At 33.2% G+C, this 14,879-nt stretch overlaps 2 protein-coding genes across 2 annotated transcripts in view; one reads left to right on the top strand and one right to left on the bottom strand.

Annotated features, from left to right (window-relative positions):
- LOC108907517 (protein fem-1 homolog CG6966) overlaps positions 1 to 7,935 on the bottom strand; it is a 79,688-nt gene extending 71,753 nt beyond the window's left edge. Inside the window, exon 1 of the mRNA XM_018711254.1 lies at positions 7,774 to 7,935. Coding sequence (XP_018566770.1) covers positions 7,774 to 7,833 — 60 coding nt within the window. The 5' untranslated portion in view covers positions 7,834 to 7,935. The remainder of the gene's footprint in view (positions 1 to 7,773) is intronic.
- A 3,225-nt stretch (positions 7,936 to 11,160) lies between these two features.
- Positions 11,161 to 14,879, top strand: part of LOC108907394 (protein groucho) — a 251,560-nt gene continuing 247,841 nt past the window's right edge. Inside the window, exon 1 of the mRNA XM_023454257.1 lies at positions 11,161 to 11,545. Within this exon, the coding sequence (XP_023310025.1) occupies positions 11,510 to 11,545 (36 nt within the window). The 5' untranslated portion in view covers positions 11,161 to 11,509. The remainder of the gene's footprint in view (positions 11,546 to 14,879) is intronic.

Below are 14,879 nucleotides of genomic sequence, written 5' to 3'. Positions count from 1 at the left end.
TTTTTCACCATATTTGTTTCAAAAGAAATGTTTTTTCCGGATAACCATTGAATTATATCGGCTTTCCTCTAAGCAGTCGTAGGCGTCCGCTCGGTCTGCCGTGAATGGTAACTGGCATTATCCATGACAATTACAGACCCCGGAGGAATAAGATCCAACATCTGTGTAAAATACTCTTCGAAAACATCTGCGTTCATGTCTTCGTGATAGTCACTTGTATTTTTAGATTTAAATAAAAGTAAACCGCCATCTACAAAACCACTGGCACTACCTATATGTGTCACTATTAATCTTCGTCCTTTACCTTGAACCCTGTTGAGTCTATCCAAAAATGCTTGTCTAAAACTTTTAACATTTTTATCTTGTCATACTTTTGTTACAGTAGTGTTACCCGATAATTACCTGAAACGAAGTATTAACACGCCCATGGCCGGTTCTTATCTCGGGGTTTTATTACTATTTCATTTCCAGAGTATAATCCAAGATATTGTAAAAAGAAAATTTAAAAAGTGTTATCATAATTTTCTGTAAGACTTTCTTTTTTACTCACTTTAGACCTTCAATAAAATGATTGACCCATACCAAAAAAATATGTCATAAAGTAGAAAATCTGCCGATTATTATGCTTTTTTTAGAATTAAAATCTGTTCAGTAGTTTATGAGAAAAAAATTCCGAAAGTTTGTCGATTTCGTCACTTTTTTCACATTAAATGGTAAATATCTCGGAAACGAAGCGTTTTTCGAATTTTTGTCGAAGAACAAAAAGTGTTTACTTTGGTCCATTTTACAATAAAATGTTTTCAAAGCCATTCGACGAGTATTTTTTTTGTTTATAACAATTGACTGACCACGCCGAAAAATATTTAAAAAATATGTAAATTATCAGTAAAATACACTTTATAAAACAAAAAAAGTTTCATGCTGTAGGTTTTTGTTTTAAACATTTAGTATGCCTTTTCTTTAGGTGTGAACCGCTCGCCTACCGCTATTTGTTGTTTATACATCCATTATCCCATCTACAAATAAAATCAGCGATTGGAAGACCTCCAAAATTAGTTTGGGAAATGCGAAATTTATGGTAATTTAATTCTGTCTCTTACGTGACGGTTTTTCCTGATAGGAATTAATCTCTCCATATTCCAAATAGACGACGCTTGTCACACCACAAATAATGATTTTTAATTACTTATTGGCTATCAAGGTCACAGTCAAAGGTATTTTTTTCGATATATTTCTATCGTAACATCGTTCTGGCGCCAACTTCGACATATATCGCGGACTTGCATGAGGTTGAGTGAGTAATAGTGGGCGCTATTTCAATTTATCTTTTCTGTGTAATCTGTTGAACAGAGTTATCAATGAGGATAAAAAGCATGTTTCACGACGAATACACGTCATATGGGGTGATATGATCCGTTGAAATGAAAAAACGTATCATATATTAGAAATGCGATATCAAAGTACGCAATTCAAAATTTCTACAGATCTTCGATACTTAGAAGCCGTTGGAAGAGAGGAGGAATAGCAAAAGCAGCAACAGTTTATTTTGCGTAGGTTATTCGAGAAGGTCGTCAACATTAGCTTCAAACGAATTTTTTTCTCTCGCTCAAAGCCTAACTGGCGACTAGCGAAATGAACAGCTGCTATTGATATTGACTTTTCCGCAAAAAGTGCTACAAAAGATGGACAATTTCTTCATAACTAAGAAAAAGCAGGATTTACGGATCGTCTGGGATAGCCGCTCAATTTTCCTTAAAACTTAATTTCGTCAGTAATACAAGTTCATTGGATTTTTTTTGCTTTAATTACTTTACATTATTGCGTTTTTCTATTTACAATTTGCCTAAGTCAAATGCAAATAATTAGTGTTCCATTTTATTTCTTTGATATTTATTTACATTCTGTTTGCTTTCGATCTTCTGTCGAGCATGCGCTTGTTTTTATTTAACGATTTCGTAACTTATAGTATAGTCATGGAAGCTGAAAATCAGCTGTAACCTCCGAATTCTTTGAAACTGCATGAATTTGCATGAAAATTTAGAATAAGGCTCATCTTAGGCTCAAGTTCAAAAGTGACATAAACCCGATTGACGCTTTTTGTTTTTTAGGGGTAAAAACCCCTAAGTGAAAAAAATTGAAAAAATTAAGTTTTAAGCATTTTATTGATAAAAATCTTGTTCAACCACAAAGATTAAATAATATTCCATGTTCTCGAACATGTTTTATGATATATTTGATCTTTTCGACCCTTTATTTAACCCTGAAAAACCCCTATGCAAAAAATAATGATAAAAAATTACTTTTTCAAGATTTGGAATGATTAAATCGTGCAATTATTTAAAATAAAAGTTACCTTACCGCTAATAAAAGAATTTTTCCCTTTCTACCCCTAAAAACCGCCCCTGCATTGACATAAATTATAAAAAATTACTTTTTAAAAGCTGGGAATGTTTTAACGGTGCAATTATTTAAAATAAAAATTCCCTTATTGCTTATGAAAGAATTTGTATCTCATAACACTTTTCAACCTTTATAAATCACCCCTGTGCTAAAAAAATGATAAAAAAATTACGTTTTAAATCTTGTATAATTGTGCAATAACTTAAAATAAAAATTCCCTTATATTGTTTATGAAATAATATTTTACTTTTGCCATTTCAACTCTTATGAACTACCCTTTTACCAATATTAATGTAAAATATTTTCATTATAATCGATTTTTAAATATAATCAATCATAAAAAAAATTGTTACGCTGCATATAAATAATCACACTAAATTTTTTTACTTATTTTATTTACATAATATAATTTATAATTTATAAAAATAAAAAAGCCTATTTTGCTCCGAAAAAATGTCACTGGTTTTTTTACCTTAACTCGGTTAATTTTGAAGCTATAGTATCCTACAAAAAAGCATTTTAAAGATAATTTCAAGAGCTGTAAGATCGTTTGCATATAAAACCTTTTAAGTCCTTCGTTTTTTAAAGGGAAAGGATCGAAGGGCTCGAGACAGATCGTTTTTTCACTAAAATGGATACTTCAAGCGGCGATATCTCCTTTATTTTTTAAGCTATAGGAATAAAAAAGCAAAATATTTGTTGAAAAAAAGCTACATTTTTGTTGTCTATAATTTTTTGCGTATCCTTCATAGTTTCAGAGTTATTATATAAATAAGACAATTTTTTTTTAATAAAGAAAAATTCAACTTTTACTATACATTAATCAAAAAATGCGCATTCAAAACCGGTCTAATTTCAGGATCGTATGAAAAACACTAAAACAAAACTAATTGTAAAGGGACTACGGTTAATTTTAATTCTAATGGAAATGGTACAGCATTTACTGCTCATTTTTTCCTTAAAAAATATGAGAAACCCATCTGTTTTTGACGATACTCCTTCAATTTTGCTCGAATTTATTTCTATAAGTGCTCATTTTGAAGGTTTTTTGAGTACTACAAAAAACTCCAGGACTGTTATACACGTAAAATTAATCGTTTTTCCGTTATTTGACGTTGAATACATCGATTCGAGTATTCCTCCCAAAACAAGTCCCCGTCCACTAATCATATTTCGCTTTGTATAGGACCTACAACACTTTTTAAAAAACTATTTTCTTTGTTTATTTATAAGCTACATTTTTGTTCATTACACTTTTTTTTTAATAAAATGCGTAGCTTTTGAGTTATTCGCGAAAAATACCTTGAAAGAGTGGTTTTTTTTTTCACTCAAAATTCCAAGTTTTCAATCGTGAATAAATAAAAAAAACTATTGATTTCTCGAAGAAATTCTTCGAATATTTTTTGCTCAAAATTTGATTCTCTATCGATTTCCAGCGTTATTTTTCACAACAAAATTTCCACCCCCGAGAAGGGGTGTCAACCCCCAACAGGGTGCAAGCGTTCATTGATCTTTTCTCTATCTGCCAAATTTCAAGTCGATCGGTTCAGTTTCAAAGAATTCGGAGGTGAAAAGTTTCAATGACTGGACTAATAGTCCATAACTAGAGCAGTCACAATCGGTTCGCTCCATTCATTGGCGCCCGTCAGTCAGCTACGAGAGATGCCTACCTGTCTGTTTACTCGCCGATTTCCCTGTAATCGAACGATTTCTTTTAAAATTTTAGTTGTCTTTTGATGTATAATCGTGTGCAATTATGTCGAGCGTAATTAGTGCTAAAAAACAGCTATTCAGGTGGAAAACAAAACAGACATATTTTTTGGAAAAAAAAGAATTTTATAAAAGAAAATAATGAGTTCTAAAAATACCTATTTAAACTGCACTCTTCATTTAAAGGTTTGATTTTTTATTATTTTTTTATAAAATTAATAAAGAGAAGCAAGGAATAATAAATTATGTACTCTGGTCAGCACCACAGACCACAGCTTTATCAGTAGTACCTAAATATGTCCAACAAAGCGCATGTGGTCATCGGGGAAAGCTAAATAACGAACAATACTTTGTTGTTTATAATAAGTAAAAAGTAATAAATATTAAAGTGCACACGTATAAAAAAAAAACAGCGCAAACCAGAAGATTCAATTTATGTTTGATTACGTCGGACCAGTTTGGAAGTAGATTAATTATGCAAATGTTACATCAGTACATAGATGTCGAACGGTCGTTCGCATCAGATTAAGATATTTTATCACCGCTACGAAGAATTTACCGCTGAAACATACCTGATGATGCGATCTATAACGGATCCCTTCCAGGTTGTGGAACCGATTGTAACGATGCATAAAACAATTTACGTGTTTCACAATAATGATATAAATCTTATAACCATTGTTCCCTTTATTTTGTTAATGATCCGCACGCAAGTCAATAATAAAAAGTTAGTTGTATGATAGTTACATAGTTTTATGATTATCTTACACAGCGCCTTTATAAATCATTACACGTGACCAGTAATTTTGCTTGGAACAGTAATTTTATTTCCTTCATGTTGGTGATTTATTATTATTAAAACAATAAGATCAAGGTTACATTAAAATACAACATTCTTTTTTACCGGTTGTTGATTGGTGTAATTTTTCATGAAACCAACCAATCAGCGATTGCATTATCTCGAGCGTAGACGTAACAGTTTGTCATTGTTCATTGTAAACGAATCATTAATTGGTGACGTCAAGATTTAGGGATTTTTCGTTCTTAGTACCAGCCCTGCAGTCTGCAGTGTTGGTTGCCTAAGCTATGTAATCTACATATGGAAAGTTATAATTTTGGGGTTATGTTATAACGGTTCAGTCAAACTAAAATATCGAATTAATGTGAACTAGTGACTACTGGTTTCCTTCGGCTAAACCAAGCGTGAATATCAAAAGGGAAAATCATAGCCGAATCAAACAATGTGGATTATATCTACCGTTTATCCACCGACATGTTTTGAGTGTAAGACATAACCTACAAAGTAGGTCATGTCTTAATTGTCAATGCTACTCGATGTCATTTGGCAAAAAAATTTCCAGTAGAAACAAAGCGATGCTTTGTTCCAGTAGACATTGACAATTAAGATATGACATACTTTGTAGGTTATATAGTCTGTAATTATTTAATTGTGGCATTTTCGGTTATTCTTTGGCATTGCCTACTTCTGCCATAAAGAAGTGTCTACATTCTAGATCTAGATGATGAGTTATTATCTACTCTCAAACACAAAGAATATTTGTTCTCACTCACATTCTTTGGAATTTATTTTATCTCCAAATTTGTAACAATGAATTGTAGTACTTTCTAAATACACCAGGGATTCTAGTCTAAGGTATGATTATTTTCAAATTAGCGATGAATGACATTTATTCATTGATTTTGTTACTTTTTCGTCATTATGTATTAACTTTTCTAAACCTATCATAATAAAATAATTGACTACTTTGAAATCAGCTTTTCTTGTATTCCTATGTTTTAAGATTCAATTGAACAAATTAATTCATAAAATAATTAATCGCAAAGTTGCGTTTTTGAATTAAGTGTTTTCGTCAGACCTGTTTATTTACCTTTCTTGTACTTTTCTAAGAACACTCATGAGAAAGCGATACTACAAGTACCTATTCCAGGAACTTTGGTGAATGATTTAGATGATGAATGAATTTGGAAATATGTGAAACAGTTAGTAATAATTGTAAAAATAGTACAAAGGTAGCGTGTCCTGACAAAAACAAGTCTTATTTTGATGATTTGAAATTTATTTTTAATAATAAATTCCTATTTCATCTGTTTTAAATCACTGTACACTACAAGAGACTGTTATACGATTCAATTTAAAAACCATGGTTTTACTTGGATATAAATTATCATAGGTAATGAATTTAAATAAATAAATCTATTTTAAAACCAGTTTCACATTTACCAACTTCTTTCCCAATAAACTGTGGAAATATTTATTATAATTTGCTATATTTGTGACATCTGGGACTTTACCACTTGGCCAATTTATATGTCAAATTTAACACTACCGACTTTTAGAATAAAAATTAATTATAACAACAGCAAACCACAAAAATAATAAGTTGATTTATAAAATTGGTGCAATACTGTAAATATTAAGTCACCAAATTGGACAGCAAATTAAAATCTATTGTCTCTCATTTTGTGGTCAATCCACGGAATATTGGAATTATTGTACCACACGTACCGATATAACTTGGCCAATTTCTTGTTCAATTTATGGAGTTCAAAATTGTCAAAAATGTAAAATAGGTTGTAACAGTATGTAATTAGCAACCAAAGCACACATCGTGTTGAATAATAAGTACTTCATTAATAATTATCATTATTGTTAATACATAATAATAATTATTATATCAATTGAATAACTTTGCTGATTATGCATGGTAACAAATTAATAATAATATCGTGTGGCACATAGCATTTTGAAATTATTATTAAAATATGTATCTTCTCTTTATGTTTTCCTCAATTATTTGGGATAAAAAGTATATTCTAAAGTATTTATACATGATTTGTAACTTTTAGTTATTAAAATACAACGGTTGCTATGGTAATGAAGAATGTAAACAATTTGTAACGATATTATTTTACTTTTATAAATTAAGAATTTTGTTTATATATTTTGGTTTCGCCATATCGTTAACTTTTCGGCTGACTTTCATTTTATGCTATTATTGGCACATTATTTACATTTGATTTGCATGCTCTGGAAGAAACCACGAACAATATCGTCCTATCTTTCGAGGTTACTAGGTGTCAACAAACAATGAGCAAGCATTACAACATTACAATCGAAATCATGGAAATTGAGCGATGCATATTGCCCAATTATCGAAGATGTACATAAACTTTATTTGAGGATTGTGTTATCGCTGGGTTAATTGCCACATAGAGGACACGGAAAAATTTAAAATTGCCCGACGGTGACCCCAACAGCTGCTTCCCACTGAATGGTGATATCAAAAAGCAACGAATGACTTTTTACGCTTATCTAAGAAAAACGGTTATACGAAATTTGCATTTTATCAACCACTCGTAAAATTTGACGTCGTAGACGAGAAACAGGTCCACTTTCCGATAAGGGGATCAATTTGATCATCATCATCATCATCGTCCCATATTTCTAAATACCTCCTCACATACTAACCGTCTATGATGACTGAAAATCTGTATTCTCAATCAACCATTAATGGAATAACGGCTCCTCAAAATAAAAAACGAAAAGTCAAAGGCTGTGCCGATGCCCCACAGCCAGTACTGTCCCTTTGACTCGATAACGGGTGCCTATGACTAGAAATATCCAGGGCGACAAGTCCCTACCTTAAGCCTGTTGAGATTCCCGTCTCGGGCGGCGTTGTACACCACGCTCTTGTAATCCATTTTGGCTCTCACCTTTCACAGAACAAAGCACTAATCCTCGCTACTTTTTGCACAAAAATTGTTAGGCTTCCATCGCTCACAGCCTATGCTGCGGTTGGCGGACAACTGCTGATCGGATTCGGAGCATTGGAGCACTGAACACGGTTTTATCGGCACCGGGTGGCTTGAAGGACGACAACTGACTTCTGGCGGCATCTAGTGATCGGTAGTGAAATGAGGTACAGATCTTAGATGTGAGCTCAATGGATACTGTCTTTTTTAAGTTTCAGTTGCAATGGCTTGATTTAGATGTCGCCGTTTTCGAAAATTCATCTTTTACCTTCAGTGCTTCCTTTCATTACTGTCATGAATTTCTTACTGATTGATAATAATATATTCCTTTTTTGTTTACAATACCTACTTCAGTTTTAGCTAATTTGTTTATACAGATTTAGACTAGGCGGTATCTGTTTTGGTTTGGGTGAATCTTATATCCATGGAGATTTTTGGCTTTTTGGCTTTCAAATATTACTAGAAATGAAAATTTTTCTATGCGCATAAAAAAGAACGTGGGCTTAACTTTTGGCGGCACAATATGTTAAAAAAATTCGAAATACGTCATATTTTTCTTCCTATTTAATTATGTATCTTTTCAAGAGTTGATTTTAGGCGAAACTGAAAGAGGAAAAAATGTTTGCAATCAAATTTTTTACAAAACATGTCTAGTTACAAATCGACTGAATCATGATTATTATGGTAAAAATCGAAAAATTCGCAAAAATGGGGTTAAAAAACAATACTTTTTAGGGAATTTTTTTGGGGTATTTAAATTGGGTATAGGACCTTTATACTTGGCTCAAAAAAACTTCATGTTATGTAGAATTATCACACCAAATTTCATCAAAATCGGTTCGATAGATTTTGCATAATAATTTTGCAATCCAGATTTTAAAAAAAAATTGCAAATTTTCAAAATTTTGCACAGCAAAAACCAAGGCCCTTAGATACTTGAAAATTTAATCACATATAGAAGGGCTCTCAGGCTTTCAAACTTTTTTTGAAAAATTCGAATCCGTCAATTAGGAGAGCTCTGGCGCTTGTTTAAACATTGGTCGAATTTTTGTACTTATAAACAATTAGAACTTTGTGAATATTCAATCAAATCAAATTTTTTAAAGCAGGTTTTAAAAGTTCTTGGAAAGACGCTTCTTTAAAAAAAAACAGATCGATTGATCAATTAGTTACGTAGTTATAGCCGTCATTTACACTAAATGTACTGGGACATCCGGGCTAATTTTTCGAAAAATACCTTTGGTATTCCGAGTACTTACCAGGTCTAAGATTACAATACTTTTCTTCATTGGCAACCTACTTTAAAACATGTTTAAAGTTATTTATGCAAGCGAGAAATTCAATAAAATCGTACGAGTGGTGATGGTGGGGGAAGCAGAGAGCGCGGCCGCTTCGGCCTGCTCGAAATTGAATCGGCTATAACTATGTAACTAATTGTCTATAGTCTAAATCAAGCTATGACGTTATTGACTTACCAGAAGAGAAAACAAGATGGCTGTCAAGAACAGATAACGTCAGCGAAGGTGATAATGATACCTTTTTGATAAACTTATAGATATTTATAAGATTTTACAGGATATGCAATATTAGCAGAGAAATACTAAAATTATTAAAAAGCCTTTTCTAGGCAACAAAATTGAAAATTGAAATGAAATTTTGAATAATAATATAACTTTTGATTTGAATGCTCCACCATTTTGAAAACAAACCAAATATTTTGCTGACATATTTTAAAAACTTATAAATAAATTTGAACACGTTTTGATTTTGATTCTAAAAAAAAAGACCGGCGATGTTCTTTTTTTAGAGTGGGCACGGGGTTCTCTGGGGTGGGCCGTGCATACACCTGCCCCCCACTAGCTACGCCGATGCTTGTTGACATTGTCGGTTATCCTTATTTTCTGTCTGGGCCAGACATTCCAGACAATATAGCTACGCTTGCGTAGAGCGACAATAGTCACAATGCTGTCTAATTCATAGATAAGAAAAATGGGCTTTGTTTTGATAAACCATTGTAGTATTTGTAGTGTAAATAAGGATGACACAGATGTCATCTCCCCAATCTTGACTAATAATTGTCTAACATAGTAATGAAATATGATCAATCGATCCTAGCAGCCTGAAAGGAAATTCTTAACTTTTCTATATTACGAGTACATTTTTGATTCTTGTTCCAATTACCTTTCACAGCGACCACTTCAGGAGTTGTCAATAACTTGCAGGCTTAAGATTTGAAAGGGTTTTATAATTATTTCCGGGGCTAACTTAGAAGCCTGTTACAATATATTCGGACAGCCATAGCAGTTTCAGAATATACACTAAAGATGGCGCCACCAAATAGAAAAGCAATGTATGTGGAACTTCAAATTACTAGTCCATCATCATTTTCGTGGCTTAATTTTAGTCTTTAAATATCTACGTGTTTTCAATTATTTCCATTGCACATATAGATATATAGTATTTAGGTTTGTTACATGTTTCAAGAATTGATATTCAGTCTAGTTTTTAACTCTTTAAATACCTACCTACGTATTTAAGATTTAAGTAGGTTTGGAAATCTTTTTTGATTCGGTTTATTCTAAGCAGTAGATGATATATTTATATTTTTTTGGAATGTTGTTTATTCATATGTTGAAATTGCACTAAGTGAGATATATTTGAAAAAGAGAGATTAGGAATAGTGTTTATTATTCTGTCACAGTGAGGAAATAATTTCGGTTCAACACAGTTTTATTTCGAGTTTTACAGCGTATCCCCCGAAAAAAATAATAAAACAACACATCAAAGCGCGGTCTAATTTTATCTCGACTCCAATAAAAATATCTGGGCGAAATGTTAATAGCAATCACTCACTGTCATCATCATCTAAAGATACCTACGTACCTATCCCCAGCAAATTGCTACGATCAGCAAGGTATTTTTTGTCGCATCCGCCATTTCCTGACCGCGTGAACGGCAATTAACAATTATTTGTAAATCCATACGAGATAATTAAAGACGCTTCCAGCTATCGGCCTTAATTGATCGCATTTACATTTTACAAGCGGCGTGGGAAGTTGTAAAAGCGTTTGTTCGTCAGAATTTCCCCTCGATCGGGCAACACCGCCCGGTCAACGTTGACTGGAAAAATACCTGTCAAGAGAGAAAGCGGGCGTGGCCAGCCTGCGGTGGTCAGGCCATTGGCTGAGATGGCGCTGACGTATGCTGCGAACAACCACGTGGTTTAACTTCTCCCGCCGCCGAAACAGTCGCGGCAGATGAGCGGAGTGCCGCGAGTTGCGATATGTCCGCTGAGTTCGCCGTATTCTTGCGTGAACAATGGATTGTGCGCGTTAAAAGTGACGAAGCCTCCTGATGTCCCCGTAAAAATCAAAATCGGAATGCGCTGCGTGCCGTTAATCCAGAGTGCGCCCGTTCGTCGCTTTTGAATCAGTCGATTGCGATGCCCCTTATAGGTTATGAACAGAGCGCAGAGTGCCGCGACTGGTGTTTTGTTTGATTGTTGGCGAGGATGGCGTTGGGTTTCTCGGGTGTAACGATTAGTTGTGCCTCGGTGGTGTTGTGAGAGGTGACGGACCAGGTATTCAGCGAGACCCAGACCAGAGGAGGACCGTCGGCCGGCAGGATGTACCCCGCTCCTGCTCGACACCCATCTGCCGCGGTAAGTGGTTGTTTTGTCCTCCGCCCCGCGCCGCCGGCGTGTTCGAGCCACCCCCGCCGCACCGAATTAAGCAGCAACAGAGGGATCGCCCGTCTCCTTTGCTCCGCGCCCTTCTCGCTCCTCGCTAATAATGTTAAACGCCAATTGGGCCCGCTTGCCAATCAATTTTTGGAAAATTACCTGATGTTTGATGTTATAATACTTAACGGGACGGGGGACGGGGAATATTTATGTTTTAGATTCCTAATGTTTGAAGAAGTAACGAGTTCTAAATTGTTTATACGCTTGTTACATCACATACTGCTTAATTACACTTCCTACTTACCTATAGGTATTTCAAATTAGGTACATCTTATTCTGTCTATAACAATTGACTTTTTTTTGTCGTGCTAGGGTAATTGACGAGAATAACAGAATCCGACAGAAGTAGGTACCGTTCTTTAATGTTTAGTTCAAATTGAATCAATTTTGACACCTTGTACATAAATAACAATAGTAGTACAACTTGTACATTGTTAAAACGTTTTAGTCTGTGACAACAAAACGGTTTCCTAGGTAGGTACCTAAATAAATATTTTTAATTGGTAGGTATACCTACTATTTGAAATATATTTCTTTTCGGTTTCTCTCACTACTGTTAAATGCCAATTGTTAAAGCTGCTAGCCATCAATTTTTGGAAACTTAGGTATAGTAGGTACCTACCTAACTATCTGTTGTTTCATGTTGCGACAGGGAATTATATTTTAGATTCTTAGTGGCATAAAAAAATAATGAATTTCAAATTGTTTATAGGTACGCTTATTACAGCACTTATTTTATTCTTGATTACACATAAATATTTTATATTACCCTTATTCTGTCTACAACGAAAGTAATACTTACTACTTAAGTAAAAGTAGGTAGGTAATTCTTATTGTCTTAGGTCAAATTTATAGTCCAGACGGTATCTGTTTCAAAAAGCCATATTTGGGTGAATCGTATATCCACGGAGATTTTTGGCTTTTTGGCTTTCAAATATCACTAGAAATGAAAATTTTTCTATGCGCATAAAAAAAACGTGGGCTTAACTTTTGACGGCACAATATGTTAAAAAAATTGGAAAAATGTCATATTTTTCTTCCTATTTATGTATCTTTTTAAGAGTTGATTTTAGGCGAAAATGGAAGAGGAAAAAAATGTTTGTAGTTAAATTTTTTACAATACCTGACTGGTTACAAATCGAATGAATCATGATTATTATGGTAAAAATCGAAAAAATCACAAAAATGGGGTTAAAAAACAATACTTTTTAGGAAATTTTTTTGGTGTATTTATATTGGGTGTAGGACTTTTATACTTGGCTCAAGAAAACTTTATGTTATGTAGAATCATCACACCAAATTTCATCAAAATCGGTTGGATAGATTTTGCATAATAATTTTGCAATCCAGATTAAAAAAAAATGCAAATTTTCAAAATTTTGTACAGCAAAAACCAAGGCCCTTAGATACTTGAAAATTTAATCACATATAGAAGGGCTCTCAGGCTTTCAAACCGATTTTCATGAAATTTGGTGTGATAATTCTACATAGCATGAAGTTTTCTTGAGTCAAGTATAAAGGTCCTACAACCAATTTAAATATACCAAAAAAATTCTCTTAAAAGTATTGTTTTTTAACCCCATTTTTGTGACTTTTTCGATTTTTACTATAATAATCATGATTCATTCGATTTGTAACCAGTCATGTATTGTAAAAAAATTAATTAGAAACATTTTTTTCCTCTTCCATTTTCGCCTAAAATCAACTCTTAAAAAGATACATAATTAAATAGGAAGAAAAATATGACATTCTTCCAATTTTTTTAATATATTGTGCCGTCAAAAGTTAAGCTCACGTTTTTTTTATGCGCATAGAAAAATTTTCATTTCCAGTGATATTTGAAAGCCAAAAAGCCAAAAATCTCCGTGGATATACGATTCACCCAAACCAAAACAGATACCGCCTGGTCTATTAGACAAACATACATTATTACAGAGATAAGTAAAACTTTTTAGTCTTTCACAACAAAACGCATACCTAGGTACCTAAACAAATATTTTTAAGTAGGGGTAGTGCACGAATTTAAAAATATCGATCTCCTTCCTGCTTTTCATACGTTGGATGTTATAAGCAAACTCCAAAATGTTAATTTGTAGTTAAATGTAACTAAAAAGTCTCCAAAAGTTTTTACAGTGGAAAACACGAAATGGCTTGGTCATTTTATGTAACCTAATGATCTTATACCTGCTCATTTTCTGTCCTTATCCTTTTTAGCCTGCTCACTCAAAGGGTAGTTCTTATTTTAGGGGTGGAAAGCGTTATATAATAATAACCATGTGGCAGATCTTTATATTTTTAATTTCTTAACCAGAGACAATTTTTCCAGTATCGGGATATCAGGCTGGTTGATACATGAACATATTTTATTTTTTCATTTGTAAATAAAGAAAAATCGAAACTTTGCCACAAATATGAATAGTTTCGGACAATGTCACAGTGTGTGTCTGCGAACATCGAACAATTGGCCTGTTTGGTTTCTTCAAAATTCATTTCGTGACAAAGTTTCAGAATAATAAATACCTATATATTTTTTAATCACGGCATACAAGATTGATAGCATAGGATGATGATATTATTAAGGTATTTGAGTGGGGCAAAACGATAGCATACATAGAAGTCAATTAAAATAAATCTGGAAAACGTATTTAAAATAATAACACCCAGTATTTTTTACAGAAAATGGTATATGGCGATTCAGTTGCTCAACACAAATAGTTTTCCCATATTAGGCCAGGAAAAAGAGCTGGGAAATTACCATTTCGCGAGTTTTTGTTTCGGCAAGCTGAATTTAACACTATAGATGCTAGATATTATGTACAATAGCATATTAGTTTCCACAGTCATAAAAATGGGGGAACATTGTTTAGAGGCTGGTTAATTGTATAATTTTTACGTAAATTCACGTTTTTCGTTTATAACTTTTTTCCGTTCATTTCCACGAGAAAACAGTAAAGTACTTTTTTTTCTTCTTCAAAAGACATACAAAACTAGCCCTCGAGCGTCAAAAAATATGGATTAAATCAAAAGTTATAAACAGAAGAAGTTTATTTATGACTTTTGAATTAAACATTTATAAACTGCGTTATTATTATCAGGACGTTTTGGCATCGCATCCTCTCATTCCTTATCACTGTCTAATAACTCACACGAAATCTGGAATCGGTAAGTTGAATAGTTTACAAGTTATGGCCTTATAAACAAATTAACTAATTATTAGTCTGGACGATCCCGAGCATCTTCCACAATCGCACTG

The sequence above is a fragment of the Anoplophora glabripennis genome, unplaced genomic scaffold (assembly GCF_000390285.2).
Source record: "Anoplophora glabripennis isolate ALB-LARVAE unplaced genomic scaffold, Agla_2.0 scaffold20, whole genome shotgun sequence".
NCBI lineage: Eukaryota > Metazoa > Arthropoda > Insecta > Coleoptera > Cerambycidae > Anoplophora > Anoplophora glabripennis.
This window is presented reverse-complemented; position numbering and strand designations above follow the sequence as displayed.